The 16,900-nt window shown below is 43.0% G+C and overlaps 1 protein-coding gene across 1 annotated transcript in view; it reads right to left on the bottom strand.

Moving 5' to 3' along the window:
* The window catches only part of IFFO2 (intermediate filament family orphan 2), a gene marked incomplete at its 5' end in the record, with an annotated part of 39,459 nt that overhangs the window by 8,617 nt on the left and 13,942 nt on the right, over positions 1–16,900 (bottom strand). Inside the window, 5 exons of the mRNA XM_035344949.1 lie at positions 868–988; positions 3,306–3,448; positions 5,202–5,342; positions 7,515–7,610; positions 7,906–7,966. Coding sequence (XP_035200840.1) covers positions 868–988; positions 3,306–3,448; positions 5,202–5,342; positions 7,515–7,610; positions 7,906–7,966 — 562 coding nt within the window. The remainder of the gene's footprint in view (positions 1–867; positions 989–3,305; positions 3,449–5,201; positions 5,343–7,514; positions 7,611–7,905; positions 7,967–16,900) is intronic.

The following is a 16,900-nucleotide window of genomic DNA, read 5'->3' as shown; positions in this document are numbered from 1 at the left end:
GAAGATGTAAATTAACACACCCCTGGCAGTCAACACAAGACAATATTCAGGAGACTGCTGCTTCAGCATCTTTGTACTATACCAATGATGGGAGAAGGTAGGATTATTGCCTACCTACTGCTGTCATGCTGCTCAGTAATGCAATAATAGCATCACATTTAAGACTGCCTGCACAAAGCCAGACCTTGCCATTTCAATCTCTCTTTAGGCCTGCTTAAAAAGGCTCAGGAGTCACTGAATGAGGCAGCATGCAGCCATTAGCTTACTTTGTGTGGGACCTAAAGGATTAAAAGCAAGCTGTTTATTATCCACCAGCATCAGGAGATTCCTATGGACTGGAAAGATGGAAACACAAGATTCAGAAGATACCTAGGGCCTTACGCAGTCCTGCGGCCACAGCTTCTTTGTCTGCGACAGAATGTACGTACTTTATTATCACACGCAGACCACACTAAGTTTATTTTTCTCACCATGTGTGACATTTCGACAGTTAAAGTGTGAATGATCATCTACGGAGAAAGCAAGATGCTGTATGGAAGATAGAGGGCTTTAGATAACCCACTGGTCAGGCTGACAGATTGCATGATGATCCTACAAGAGCTAGATGCCTTAGATCTTTTGGCGCTTGCCATTTCTAAATACTCAGTTTGAAGAAGCAGAAGAAATTAAGTTTGGTAAGTAAACTCATTGCACAGACTGAAAAGCAACCAGAGAGAAAGCACTAAGAGGATTTTAAAATTAAAGCAAGTTTTCACAGTGGACTAGGTCACCAGTCAAAAATTAAAGGCCCAAATGGCTAAAAGAGCAGCTGAGAGATACATTTTTTTTTTAACTAAACAATTTGAGAAGAAACTGAAATAAACTCACCTCTCCTTGGAGGTCAATTGAAGGATTGCAGTTTGTGAAGTCTTCCCAAAGAAGCAACGTTTCCTCATTCTCCTCCCACGTTAAACTATCACAGTCATCATCAAAATCAAACGTCTCACGACTGTTAAGGTAACACAAAAGCATTAGTGTAAGCAGCTCCTGCCCTACCCCTTCAGTCCTTCATTTAACGTTCTATAAGAACAAAAGGGGTTACAAGAACCGAATAGAGAACACAAAGCAGCTGAAAGTCATGAAATATTTTAAAAATGGGTTCTGCCACTGTCTGCAGGTCCCTTACTCCTGGGCTCTTTGCCACTCCAAAGCAGCCTAAGGGAGATCCTAGTTAGCAGTCCCTGTTCACACACAGTCCTAGTTCTGTCCTCCAGATGGTGCTGCTCGTTAGTTTCCCTTGTTTGCAAAAACCACAAAAGCATTTCAATCTATTCTTTTTATACATGGGAAAAGGAACCCGACCACAGTTTGGGGAATTACACAGGAAACAGCCACTAGAAGACTCCCTGCTGATTTTCATGCTGAAGATCAGCCAATGATTTTCACTGCAGCACTTACAAACATTATTTTGAAAAATAACTAAGAAAAAGCTGAACCCCAAAACGATGCACGAGTGGACGTAAATACGTATTATTGAAGAACAAAAGATGCCACTAAAGCCACTTAAGACTGAGAAAAACCAGTAGCAGAAGTGACCTTTAACACTGTTATTTGGTCAAGCTCCTTTAGTACAGTTACTTGTGCAATAAAGGAAAGTTTCAGAAGGCACTCAAGTCCCTCTTGGTTTGAACAGCAGATTAGAGAAGCCCTAGTAGCTGCTTCTTGTCCGCGTTAAGGAGGTCTGACAAAAAGCTGAAGTTGCTTGCAGCAGTAGTCTGCTAATTTCTGACTGATGCATTTTTGTTTCTTTAGTTCATTTCCTTTTAAGCAGATAACATCTCAGTCAGGAAGCTGAGCCCAACATCATCTTTAGGAGGCCGAAGAGCTTGGCAAAAGAGATAATTCTATTTGTCTAAACACAACTTCACAAAATAATAAAATAAAGACTTTGGACACGTGTGGTTCTGCCTTTTGCAATTCAATTTCTTCAGCTCAGTTCCTTTTTGCAAGAACTATCCTTGTCAGAGTGCAGACTCACAGTTCTGACTGCTGCTTTTTTCAGACACTCGGTTCAACACTGACTGCATTTTGACGTTTTACCGCTTGACGCTTACAGATTAAGGTCATCATTTCAGATCCAAGTTGCACCTGGTTTCTGTTCACAAGGCCAGCTATTTATAACTACCTTCTACATGACGAAGACCCAAAACCCAGAATTAGGTAGAAGCATGCTTTTTCAATAAGCCACAAAGATTGTTCCAGATCAACCCTATTTGAACATACCAACAAAATTCCTGCGGCACTACATGCCAAATAGACCAAGAGAGAAGCATGTCACCAAGAAGGACCAATAAAAACTAGGTATGACAGGGCAGGTCTAAAAGCAAAACTAAAAATTAAATACATTACCAACCATACAACATTACCGACCTAGTGACTGAACTTCAGTCTCTTGCTTTTCTAAAAGATCTATACGCTATGTGCTGTCACACTGAATTTTAACAGTGAAGTGGTTAAAAATCTGCATTTATTACCGTGAATAAGTGCTAGGACATCTAAAACAAAAGTCCTGACATGAAGAATCACTTGGGCAAAACATGTCCAAAACATGTGAAAATGAGGGAAAAGGGACAAATGGCCTGAAACCAGAATTTGGCAACAGCTGACAACAGGATCTAGTGCTCCTTAGAGAATATCTTGTATACTCCTACATATTAAGTACTGTCCTATGTTGTGTGGGAAAGCACTGGGAATTCTTTCCTCTCCCAGCACAGTCCCTGCAGAAGCTGGCAGAAGAGACACATTCAAATGCCACAGAAATCAAGCCTAAGGCACTGGCTGGGGCTCCCTTTGCCAAGGGAAAGCGGCAGAGACCCTCCGAACTCTGACTAGCCTGTGGCCATCTTCATCATTTCTCGAACAGGAGAACAGTAGAGCATATCACCAGCTAGCTTCCTTAATTGCTTTCTGTAACAGAATTTTTAGCCAAACACACAGCAAATACAGACTCAAGTTTTGTACCTTTTGCTTTAAATGTGTCCTCTTTTGCTAGTTACCAGCTAACAATGTATAAACATCAAATGTTATTATTTTTTTATATTCCCTATAGCTCTCCCTACCTAAGGGAGGAATAAAGAAATTAGTTTGGTAATTTTATTTGAACTTCTAGTAAACTTCTGAGTACGAACAACGCTGGCAGTTCAGGCTCAACTCACAGAGAATACTGGGTGGTAGAAAAAAAGTTTCTGAAAGCCTACAGAAACGACTCGAGTTCTGGGATTGTCCGCATTTCAGACAGTTTTTCCCATGTTCTCCAGAATACTCACAGCTGATTAAACATACGCTTCATTTCATCCGTGATGTTCAACGAGCAGCTGACCTCATCATCAGAGAACCTGCCGTTGTCTGCATCCTGTTCAGAGAGGTCGTCGTCAGACGCAAGTTTTCGTTCTTTCTTCTTGGAAGCCACCTTAATTGAAGAGAAGAGCAGTGACTGAAGGCTCATTGGAGCTGCTGCGCCATGAGTGGCGGAAATAAGAAAAGGAGAGGCATTACATTTGGGTGAATATAACTGCTCATCAGCTCCCAGGCAATTCAGGGATAGCATGTATTCGAGACAGGAATTGCATCTGTTAGTGAGTGGTGAACACAGAGCACAAGAAAGCAGTTCAAAAATGGCAAAGAGCAAAGCAAGCTGCAGGCTGCCAGCGCTCTACAGACATCTGTCTGTTCACTAACAACGGTCTAGGACCTACCAGAGAACATGCAGAGGTTAGAATGATACAGGGTAAAAGCATAAGCTGGCAGGAGCGCCCAGGCAGCAGGCTTGAGAGCAATGACAGAACTCTCCCTCTCCTGCCACCACCACAGGCTGTTGCTCCCATGCTGAACAGCCATGAAGAACAGACAAGAAACCGTTTTGGATAGTCTTTATTTCAGGGTCATTCCCACCCCGTAAGCAGAGCCAGAGCGCTAGTCTTCAGAGTGAGAAGAAGGATTAACTGAACCATGAAAATTCCTGGACGACCTCAAAGGAAACGAAATCTGCAGATGTGCAGAGAATTCAAGGGACAGCCCTGCACAGGGCACAGAGGATCGTTTCTTCAGCTGAGGATTGTGAACGTAAAAGATATTCACAGCAGTTTACAGACGGTACCGGAGTCACAAATCACAGTCTGCTTCCAGCCCACTGTAGCTTTTCCTCTAATTGGTACGTGAGCCATCCCTTATTGGTATTGTTCTCCTTGCCTGCTGATCATTTTAACCACTGCATGCTCAACCAAAAGCGCACTTTGCAGCTACCTTTGAGCAGAAAGGCAGAGCAATTCTACTCAGAGACAAGAAGGAACCACTGGCACCAAGCAGTGGCTCAATGTGCTAGAAAAATTGTCTCCAGATTGGAGATTTGAATCTTTCAGGCTTCTTGAAAAAAAGCCTCCAAACATTTAGGCAGCTTCACCACAGCCAAAATGCACAACCAGTGGAGACCACAAGCGTATTTACAGAGTTTTGGTATGGCATTTAGCACACTATATGGCATCACTATGCAGAGAAAAGCATCGGGCTTATTCAGAGACTGAACACAACACTTAGACCAAAGTGGAAGGAAGCTGGGTTAATCACATTGATAGTGCAGGTATGACACAAGACAAACTGCGTTGGGAGTTACAGGTTTGCTCTACACAGAGCCGTAACTGCTTACTTCAGGAGAAAATTAAATTATTTTTCCTCCTAGCACCGAGGAGCTCAAGGAAAGCAACTAGAGTTTCTGGTCTCACAAAGCAATCACAACTCACCACCACAGAAGTGTTATTTCTGGCTGTGGAGCTTGAGCCAGAAATAAGAACATTCAGACGACAGTTCCACAAGCTTAACACCTCTCACTTATGAGGAGGAAACCATTTATGCAAACCTAGGCCCTGGAATGCTTTTTCCCCCCCTGCATTCATTGCAGACTAGGATCAGACTAACAGTATATCTTAAAGATCCTGAGATTTATTTTTTTTTAAAGCTCTCTGAATTTTGTGCTTGTAATACTACAGCAGCTACTGCAGAAGAGAGCTACACTCAACACCGAGAAAGAAGAAAACATATCTATACAAAGAAATAAAAAAAAAAAGAAGAAAAGAAAAGCAAGTGGCCTGGACCACACTTCTCAACACTGCTCCCTCTTGACCCATTACTACTTGTCCTATCCTATGGAAAATTCACAGCCTAATCACCTGGAATATCTTGGAAACGTCTTCAGAGTTGCGCTGCTGCGCTACATCACACAGCTTGGCTGTGATATCGATTCGCCGACAGATGTCCATGTCCACCTTCATGGCCTTTTCTTGGATCTTTGTGTCCAGGTCTGTCATGGGCTGCAGGAAGGACAGCAGTGATTATCTTCTATTATTATACAGTTCAGGAAAGCAGAGATACCCCATAGTATCTCTCTAACCCCAGGGCATACCATTCTTACACAATATCACGTCTTGTTCTCCAGGAAAGGCAGTACATGGACAGTCTAAATAGACCAGACAGCTAACAGAATTAACGTTCATATCCATTTCCAGTAAAATTTCAGCTCAGTGATTTGCCATGGAAAAATCTATACCCGCCCCAAAACAACTTCTACGTATGGCAAAAGTGAACTTCTCTATGGGTCAATAAAGCTTTAAAAGTGGAGGAGATAAAACCCTGTTGAGCATGTGTTGAACAGAAAAGTCTAAAACCTGCTGAGTACTCCATACTCCCCCAGCTTCAGAGAGAAAAACTATGCCTGCAAGGAGAAGTTGCTTTCAAAACACAACCCAGGCTACACAACAACTTCACACCTACCATGAAACATAAAATCCAGACTGGATCTAGAGAGATCCACAAAAGCTTGTGACACAGAAAATAATATCCGGATTGGCATTAACCTGACTTGCAGCCTGGCAGAAATTCCACGTGAACAGCATTTTGTTCTGCTTCACTCAGGGCAGTAATTATAAACGCAATTTATAAGAGATACTCCTACTCAGACAGTAAGCACTCCTGCAGCCACATGAAGTAACAAAAAGCACAGATGTCCAGCCGAAACAGAACTCACTGTTGGAAAGCACCGCTTCAATAGCTAGACCAGAAAAACTCCTTGCAAAGCATTCCTAAATACCAAATCCCCTTTCCACTGAGAAAGTTTGGTTTTGTTTTCTTTGTTTTAAAAGACTAGACAGGGTTCCTCTCCAGCTTCTGTCAGCCTCCTTTGGACAACTTTGAAAAACCTGGAGGTTTTCATTTTCCAAACAGGTTGAGGAAAAGGAGGCTACAAACAACGACGCTCTCTAAACACAATATTATCAACTGAATAAGCAGCAGTGATTCTTAACAACAGGAAGGTAGAAGGTAGGTTTTGTGTTCCTCTGCTCTGAATATTTACATGGTGGGCCTCAAAAAAAAAGTATTCTCTTGCTCTCTTCCACCTTGCAGCATGTGCAAAGCCCACAGCATGCTTTCTCTCACGTAGGTGTCTGCATTCACCACCACCCTTCTGTACACTCTGAACACTTCTCCCTCAGTGAAAAAGTTGTAAGCTACGCAGCCCTAACAAGATTCTCCTCTTCACACCGCCTCTAACCAAGCATACCTATTCTTGATTAAACATCAAAAGAAGAGACAGCTAATTGCCAAATTTCACATGAACAGATCTAGTGGCCCTGAGAGAATATGTTTGACATCAGGGAGCAGGTTCTGCAAGCTTATGTAAAGACCGGAGGAAGCAGTTCTAAACAAAATTACTGAATAAGTATGCATAATAAGACATCTTCATTAGACAGCTGGCATCAGCACACTACTTCAGTCTTACAGAGAAAGCCACCTTACTTAATGGTTTATCTTTCCAGGTACCTGCACGAGTACAGGATCAGTATGTGAATGCAAGACAAAATTACCCAGTAATGGCCTAAAACATCCCCCAGCTTTGAAGGAAAGTCAGTATCAAACAAGGCATGAGGAAATTCCTGGGATTTTTTTTATTATTCCTTTTATATTTTATCTCAACTCTTAGGCTGACACAGCACTGGGAAAAATCCAAATACCTGAACTGTACTGGGTTAACCCCTTCAGGGCTTTCATGAAGGGAGTAGGAACACACACACAGCATTCCTTTCTGACGTTACTTCTCTGCACGTCTCGGAGCAAAACCCCTCTCGTTAGAAGCAGGTCGTGCTGCTGCATGGTGAACCCTTTCCCCTAACCTGTGAGTTCTCTATCTTTTTTCCCATGGCTGCAGATTTGAATGCCAGCATTGCCAGCAGTGGAGAATGGGGGAGGGAGGGAAGAGTCCAGGTTATGGGCTAAGCAGCAAGTTAATGCATCTCTACACAGACCAGACAGGAAGCAGGGGGAAGGGTGATCTGTCTGATGCATTAGATCGTAAAGGCAGCCATAATACTAACTACAAAGCAGCACTCACTAAGACCATAACTTTTTTATGAATGAAGCCACTTGCATGACACACACATTTCACAAAGGCAGTGGGAGGCGGCCACTCTGCTCTCCAGTATACTTACATCACTCATCAGACCCTTAAAGACCACAAGTTCTGCTTTCAGTCTCTCAATCTTTTCATTTAACTCCTCCTGGAGAGCTTCCGCTTCCTGCGCCTCCTGCAAGAGAAAGCACACAAAGAACTAAGAGGCCACGGGGCAACACATGCTTCCTCACTTAACCTCAGGAGGGCTGATAAGGCACGGCACCCCCCGCATCTCGCTCGGTCAGAAAAGTCAGCACCTTCCTGCTTCAGCTTCCAAACACTAACGCTGTTCTCTAGCACACAGCAAGGCATTCAGCTGCTGTGACTAGAAGAGGGGCTTTTAACCGAAAGACAACTTCTTTTCCAATGATTTATGGAATAATAGGTGTGGAGAAAGCCTACACCATTCAATACTATGCAAAACTTACCTCTCGCAAGGTTTCCACCATAGATTCCAGGCTCATTCTTCTTGTCAGTTCCTCTTCCCATCTGAAAGAGAAGATTTGCAGCAGATGGAGCGTTAACTATGAAGAAATGTATTTTTTTTTTCCAAATCACAAGTCTTCTGATTGCTGTAGGACGATGACAGTTATTTCAAACATCAAGCAGATGGTTCCCCTCACTTGTACACCCTCAAACCAGGAACATAAGTCTATAAAAAAGTCAAAGCGAAATCAGCTCTCACTGGGATCGGTTCCTCCTTCTGTGCAATATCTGGTTGCAAATAAGGTGGGAAATTTTCAGTGCAATGGGAAGCACTTGAAGCTAAGCTACCCAAATCAACAGCCTCACTATTTACCCGTTCGGTCCAATCAATTTCAACACTTGCGTGCCTTCCGCATCAAAATCCTCAGGAACCTACACGCCTCAGCATTTCCCAGCACTACCAGTATCTTTGAATGCAGGGCATATATACTCACTCGCAGTACTGAGAGGGTGCAAGGAAAGGAATTACACAGTTACAAACTGTACGACTAAACCTTATACTGCAGGCATCATTATGTTTGAGCATATGATTGGATTAAGTACAGAAATACCTGGCAGTTCCTCTTTTCTGCACAAAAACCTTTCAAAAAGGTATTGTCAAATACTGCGTTTTTGCTTGTTTCAAGAACACAAAGTTCTTGAAAATGTGACTACACACACATTCATACGTAGAATATGGTTTGAGCTCAGGAAAAAAAAAGTAAAATGCATGCCACTTGCTGAAATAAATAGTGCCACGGGAGACCTGCCCAGTCTATTATAACAATATGAATTATACCCCTGGAAAATGTTTGTCTGAAACACTTGACACACCGGACAACCAAGAAACACAAATCCAAACAGTAACTTCACCAAGCAATTCAGCATTCTCCCAGGAAGGCCACCGTTCCTTTTTATAGTTGAGCAGAAGCATGATTTTGGCACTGGCAGCGAAGGGGAACCAGGGTCTGGTGACTTAGTCTGCGAAGCCTTCGAAGTGTCCGTTCAGCAAGCCTTCCTGACGAGGAGGTCACATCGTCTGCTCGAACCTGCCACTCCTCAAATCCCTTGGCAAAGCCCGGGGATCTGAAAGCCTACCTGGAAACTTAGGCTGACGGCTGCCATCAAGACATTTGCTTTCAATAATCCAGTAAATATTGGATACCACACAATTAAAAACACTCCTATGAGCATAATGCCCAAGTAGCATTATAATTATTTCTGTTGCCACTTACAGGTATGTTTTTCTATATATATACCTTAACTGAAAACGGCAAACCATGGGACCAAAAAGCTATTAAATCATTCTCGAAAATGCTAGGCTGCAAGGCGAAACCTGCCACAACACATCATTTCAGCATACTTACAAATTCACAAAGAAACCTGGTGACAGCTAGATTGCAGGATATTCCCACCGAGGTGGCTGCATACACAAATATCACACTACTCAATACATCTCTGCCTCGGAAGCTGAATCCCATCTGAAATGGAAGCCGGGGAGGACCGTTTCGGCAGTACTGGCTGCAGGCATTGCACTTTGCTGTCTTCGGGCGCCAGCAGAGGCACCTGAACAGTGACATCTCAATGCAGTAGCACCGTGGAGCGCAGCGCCAAGATGACATGCTGGCTACATCCGCTCCTTCCTGCTATTGTGCTGCAGGAACAGCCAGCAAAACAGCGTGAGCCCTCCAGTGTACAACCAAAGTTTGATTTATGCAGCAAGACTTGTGCATATTCCTACCAGCTAGGCTTGGCTGCCAAGCGGAGTAAAATATTTAGGCTGAAATTTAAATTTGTGATCAAATGTTTTAGCTTGTATTTCCATAACCTATTTGTTTTTTGACTACTAATTCCATGTACGTGCCTGTAAAAATAGTAATTTTGCTTTTCAGATTTAATACTAAAGTCAAGAAGGTGAAATTAATTAAAGTAGTCAATTAGGTTCGCAATCTGTAAGATCTCCTTCTGTTACAGGAATGTTGCATGGCTTTAACCATTCCTTCTGGTCCTTCTGCCAGCAGGCTGTCATTTGTGGATGCAAGGCAAAGCAGACATTGCAAGAACTGATACGCTGCTGCTTCTCAAGGCTTTAACTGCTGGAATCGGGAACACCAGCTGCATTCAGGTTCTCCTGCTGTATTATTTGCATTCCTACAGTCCACTGTGCGTTCTGCAGAGGGGGATGTATTTTTGGAAGACCTATTTGCGTATTTTTACTGACTACGCCAAAAAGCTAGCAAAAAGGATTAGCATTCCTCCCTAGCAGTTCAGCCGTTCTGGGCAGCTGCCAAAATTACGCATCTCAAAGTCTGCTCAGACTAACCCTCCTCATCCTGCAAGAATTCCAGTAGTTCCATTTCTTCTCTTTGTGCCAGTTAAAGTGCGTTTCACAGAACAGTGATTTACAGCCCTAATTCCCTTCTGCCAGACTCAGAGAGGAAAAGGCTGCCTTCTTTACACACACCACAACACCCCAACCCCCAGCTTTGCTCTGGGTTCTGCTTCTCTTAATTATAGGAACAATCAGATCATTTTTAACCAAAAAGTTCGCGCCTGGCAGAAGAAAAGAATTCATGCTGGACTGATAATAAGGGTCCTGCTAACCATTAATAACACATTGTAAACCTCAGAACACATTTTTCCCACCCACATCAAGCTGACTTGCATCATTTAACAGCTGAAAACGTCAGCCTTGCTTTTTCCTCACACTTAAACCTCAGCAGACTCTTTGCAGTGAATACATGAAGAAGGCTGGGAAGGTAGAGGGTGACGATGGGACAGGAGATTAATTCCCCATTTGAACTTCCAAGCAAGTGAGACAATAGAAAGATTGCTCATTCATATGATCACTCTCTACTTGCTGTAACACACAGGACTTTAAAAGGGACCTTGGCAGCTGCTGCTACTACACGCTCCAACAAACGCTCCAGTAAGCAGTCAGTCAGCAGGCTGCCGAGAAGATGCTAACTATGGCGCTGACATCTTTAATACTCAACATGCTCTAAGTTATTCTCCCAGTATTCTATGCTAATCATCATCATCATCTTCCTCCGTCACTGTTTTAGAGCAGATGTGGTCTTCCACGAGGCTTAATCCCAGGTTGCGGGTGCCCTCTGTTTCTCAGCAAAAAGCAGCAGTGCTGCCACGGGGGTGCGCAGCCTGGGATGTCCACGAAATGCTCGAAGCCTGGTGCTCCCTTCACCTGAAGGGAGAGCAGGTCGAGGACAGGCAGACAGGCAAGTGCTCTGCTGGAAAGCCACAGGAGAAGCAGTGACAGGACTAAGGAGGACTACAATGCCCAAAAGAAGAGGGCTGCGCATGCTACAGGCTAAAGTCCATCAGTCTGATATATTTGCAGCAGGATATCAAATAGCTGCTCTTGCTTGTCTCACATACACTTATTTCTTGGCTCAGATGCATCCATTGCTATGATTTCCAGCTGCATCCAAAATCTTTTTTCTGACCCTGAAATGTAAATATCACCATCCAGATCTACTGGACTTCAGAGCTTCTCTGTTCTGTTTTATTCTCGCTTCCTTCTAAAAGGAAAGAAAAAACAGAAATACGAATTTCAAGTCTAATCAAGCTTTTCTCCGTCTTCCCCACCTACAAGGATGTTTTAGTCATAACCATCACCCACCCCCAAAAAAGGGCTAGTCTGCGTTTGAGCAGTCCCGGACCTATTCCCCTCTTACCAGATGTGACATATCACATTCCAGCGGCATTCAGTCACTGCAGCTTCGGGCCCCAAACTACTTCTGCAGTCCTGTGATTAAGAGTAAGTGTCTCACATAGCTTAGAGGAGAACAAAGGATGTTTGCTCTCTTTAAAGGGAAAAGCTGCGTTACGGGGATGTTAGGCAAACAGTACACATGAATAGTCAGCTACGATTAAGGTTGCTTAAAGCCTTATTCTTGTCAATCTGAGTCACACCAAAAAGTGCGTTTCCTCGGAAATTGGAAGGGCAGCTGTGAGTTCACCAATACTAACACTTTCTGCTAAACAGAAGAGGGCAGACGGAGGCATCTCAAAAACCGGAGTATCCCCTAAAAGCTTCTGTAACGTTTTCCAATCCTAGTGTTCATAGATTTAAACTGAGCAGGCTCTCTCGACAAAACCAGCTTCAAGACGCTATCCCACTCCTGAATACCTGCATCAACGAACACAAACTCTGTCCGTTCTTCTCTCCCAGTATCACCAAATCAAATTTCATAATACACACTGGTGAAGAGAATTGCCCATTGGAGTAGATTCACAAAACCTCTTCAGGACAGCAAGCTAGTTTTTGAGAAGTCTGCCTTTCCAAAAGCAGTTCAGTGATTTTCTTTCAAAAACACAGGATTTTTAGATGCAAGTACAATGTAATTTAGACAACACACTTAGGAAGTATGAGAGATATAAACGTACAACTTAAGATATGTTCTTGCTCTAGGCAGAAAGGCGGAAGAATTGCTCGAATGCTTAAGTCCACATCAGGAACAAAATACACCCTTTGTGTATTTGTTCATGAAAATGAAAATCATGAAAATACATGATTCCTGAAGACAAACATATTGATGAATATGTTGACAAAGATAAAACTTACTGGTGACTATGAACACTGCCCCATCCCTGGAAGCTTTCAGCAACCTGATGTAGTGTGAGGTGTCCCTGTCCATGGCAGGGGGTTGGAACTAAGTGATCTTTAAGGTCCCTTCCAACCAAACCACGCTGTGGTTCTGTGATTCTATGAACTCACCGTGCCATCTCAAGGAAAAACATCATTGTGTTCTCTTGCATGCTAAAACACCACTATTCCATTTCTGGCATGAGATGCACCCAGCCTTGCTCATCCCTAAGATATGAAGCACCTACGATGCATTCTCTGATGCACCACACCTGCAAGGAAATGGAGAAAACACCCATCCCATTGCAGGACCGAGTAATTACACCCCTGGTGCTGCCGTCACCGCTCAGAGACACGTCTCTGTGCTCGCTTTCCTTTGTGGGAGCACTGCTTGCTCCTTTGTGCTTTCAGACCTTCCTGACGCCCATACGCTGTTTATGGGAACTCCAAATGGCAAGGCGTGCTGCACGGCTCACCAGTGCTGGCACGAGATTTAACACTTCACACACACAAGCCTAACCAATTTAATCATCCCAGATTACTCACACAAGTTACATGCTGCCTCTCGCTGCGTGGCTGTAGGAACATGCCCATTAATCCCTTCTCCAGCACCTAGATAATAACTATCAACATTACAGTTTGTAACTCTGCTTATTATACCCTGATTTCATCTGAATCGACTTAACGGCCCCTCAGAAGTGCAAAGTTATGATGCTTACACAAAAGGATCCACAGCCTAATCCTGCAAATGGCCAGAGGCAGAAATCTGGGCAGGGCACACCGCTCGAGAGGAACATGTTGTGGTACCTGGGAGAGGAAAGCATCGTATTCAAGACTGCCTGAACCGATGCAAACAAACTTTACGATACTAAAACTGCTGCAGCATCAGTCTCTGTTTACCCGTTTGCCAGATACCAAGTGGTGTTTCTCCGTCAAGAGCAGAACCCGCATTTGTTATCTCATGGAACCATTCCTCATTCTAGAAGGCAGACATGGATTGTAAATACAGAGTCATCACCTGCTCTCGGTAGCTCAGAAAACGTGAACCATCCAAGATGGATTTCATTTAAAAAAATGTAAAAAAATTTACAACACTTTCTTCTGTCTTCTTCTTAAAAAAAAAAAAAAAAAAAAAAAAAAAAAGCCACCCAACAATGCACCTTTCTCTCTGCTTTTAGAATCCTGGCTTAAGAGCTCATTTTTCCATCCATTTGCAGTTTTGCACTAAACTAGAGGCAAGGTTGCATTGAACAATTAGCTTACTAACAGATGTTACCTTGATTACGTGCACATTTATAAGGTCCTGAAAGACGGGCATTCTCCTAGATTATCCCAAGCACAGGCCATTTTGATCCCACATGCCCTGACTTCTTATTGAAGCAAATTAAATGTTAGTTGATGGGCTCCATGTAAAACGTATTAATTTAATGTGAATGTCTTGATTCCATTAAAGCCTGGCTCTAAAACAACAACAGCAGCACTCGAATGAAGTCATCTGTTGCCTGCAATCAGCAGGAAAGCATCCGCTTCACACACGTCTCAGTCTCCTTGCTAGAAGCCTGTCACTGCAGCATCACGTTTCCCAAACATCAGAGTAAGGGGGGACGCTGGTATCCTCAAACCTGCAGCAACGGTCTAGATTAGACAGGTAAATTCACTGCTTCATGCTGCTAAAACTCAGGGGGTTCGCTACAAAGAAAAGGTTAGTATCAAAGCTCAGTTCTAGACTCATGCTCTACTTAAACCAGCATGCAGGTCTTTGAGCAACAGCCATTTCTTGTGAAGAGAATTGCTGAAAGAACTTACTCTACAGGAGAACGCTGCATAATTATACCTTCTGATTACATTCACCTGGAATGACGATCAAGGCTTTTCATGGAACCACAATAAATATCACCTCTAAGTTCATTTGTTCATTAAGTTCATTAAGCCATGCATAATGTCACAGGAGTTTAACAGCTTCAAGCAGAAGCAACAGCCGTGCCTGCATTCCTTTAGAGAGCACATAATGGTGCTCTTAATACGTTAGGAGCATCTACATGTAATCGTGCGATCTTCATAGCAACATTAAATACATTTTAAGCTACATAGCTACAAGACACGCTTCTGCATGATGAATTCTTGCAAAAACTGAACTGAAAAGAATTGAAAAGCACTGAAAAGAGCAGCTTTCAATCTAAGATGTCTTTTGATACCTGCACCCAGCCCCAAACACAGAAGCCCATCAACACAGGCACAAGATACTTATTCAAAATAGGTCTAATCCAGCATGTGAGGCTGCTGTCAGTTGTTTTCAAAATATTTCACAACTACCTGACAGAGAAAGCACCTATAGAGATTTCCTGTCCTTACAAAGGAATTTGCACTATGCTGCGCAAAAAAAAAAAAAAAAAAAATTAAAAAAGGGAAAAAAAGGGAAAAAAAATCCTTGAAAGTCTGCCATTTACCAGTGCATCCAAGGCCTCTAACGTTGGTAGTTCATTTCTACATCACTTAATAGCAAATGCACTTGAAATGCTTCTTCCTCAAAAGAAATTATGAACTTTTTTTCCACTGTGTGCGGATAAAGAAATAGCATAAAACAGATGAGGGTATCTAGCTCACTGCTGCCCAGCTTTCTCTTTAAACCACTCTTTGACTCGCTCTCAAAGGTGTTTGCATTCTGAATTGGACAAGTGTCACGCAAAGAAGTCTTGTTTTCCCTTGTGTTTGTAATCTAATCAGCATCCTAGCTGCTAACCCCTTCCACAGGAGAGAGCCCAGGACTTCTAGAAGCAGACAAGCAAGTTACTTTCATTGGAGAGGAAAATTCTGTAGAACTTCCTCCTTTCCTAGGTATTGCCCATTCTTTACTTCTCAAAACCCATTTCAAATCCTCCTCAAGAGGAGGATCATACCCATGACAACATAACCCAAACCTCTGTATCATGGACCTGCCTATTCTGCAGCTGCAAGTGATTTTAAATATTGACTAACACATTAAGCCTCTGAGAAGTGTTCCCAACCACACCTATCAACAATGGCCAGGAGTACACCCTCCCAGAACAAACCTGATTAGGTAAGGCAATTGTTTTTATTTTTTTCCATGCGATCTCACAGCATCTTTACATTTCTGCATAGCTGTTCTGCTTCTCCAGTTCGTATCAGGCACTTGGAAACTGCAACTGCTCTGGAGGAACGGAGTTTTCACACTTCACGAAGCAAAACCACAAAAGGCCTCTGTGTATTCAGTATTTACTTATGAAGTATCCATATGCTAGAATCAGAGTATAATTAGAACCACATTTATCACTAGAGTTCTCCACACCTTAAGCCAGTGTGCTGGCCATAGGCACACCACCATTTCCTGCAGCCTGCAGAAAGAGATTTCTGGTAAGTCAAAGCGCTCCGGCTGATAAGATACCGGCAGATTGCGAGCTCTTGGAACAACGTTTACGATGTAATTCATGATATGTTAACTGCTGTATCAGGTAAACTAAACACTGCTTTCCGTATCCTCCCCTTACGTTTGCCAGCGCGGCAAACAGCCCTACAAATCCGTGCCTCACCGACCCGCACAAACACAACCAAGAACGGATCGAGTTGTATTTACTTTGCGCAGAGGGGTGGGCACAGACAGTCTGCAGCAAGGGGTTCCAGGCAGGGTCAGCACTTGGCTGTTTTCTACTTGGCATCAGCAGCTTAAATTCATTTTTCACCCCTGTCAAAATCTTCTTGACAGTGTTTATAACCCCTGATCAAATATACTGGTCTAAAGCGTGAGCAAATCATTCTGCAGCGTGGCTCTGCTGCAGTTTTTTGACAGCTGAAATGCATTTTTTTTTTTCACTGGTATAACAGACCCCCAGGAAGGGGAGAGGGATTTGTGCAGTAACATGAGAACGTGGGGACTCTTCCTGCCTTCCATTTCCAGTACGCTTTGTGGTAAACTGAAGCTAGCCCAGCTCAGTTTCTAACAAAAGAGCCTTGTGAAAAAAAAAAAAAAAAAAAAAAAAAAAAAAAAAAAAAAAACACAATTCAGGAAAATGCAAGGCCTACAAGCTCTGCTTGTGAGCTAGCTTTCCTAGGGGGGTGGGCAGGGGCATAAGCATTTCCTCTGTATAGAAAAGGAAGAGAAGCCAAGAGCACAATGTAAGGACAAAACAATTTAAAAAAACAATACCAATAGCCCCAGACTAGGCAAAGATGTAAGAAGATGCAAGGGGGAAAATATACTATGCAGAAGACGAACCACTTGAAAGCTCACATCTAAGCTGCTCCCCACTGCAAAAGACAAAATTTACGGTTAACTTAAAATTTTCAGCTACTAAGATCAGTCCTTAGACAGCCTGACAGCTATCAGAAACATATCA

This window comes from Oxyura jamaicensis, chromosome 21 (genome assembly GCF_011077185.1).
Source record: "Oxyura jamaicensis isolate SHBP4307 breed ruddy duck chromosome 21, BPBGC_Ojam_1.0, whole genome shotgun sequence".
NCBI lineage: Eukaryota > Metazoa > Chordata > Aves > Anseriformes > Anatidae > Oxyura > Oxyura jamaicensis.
Note: the sequence above shows the minus strand (reverse complement) of the source record. Positions and strands in the feature narration are given on the sequence as shown.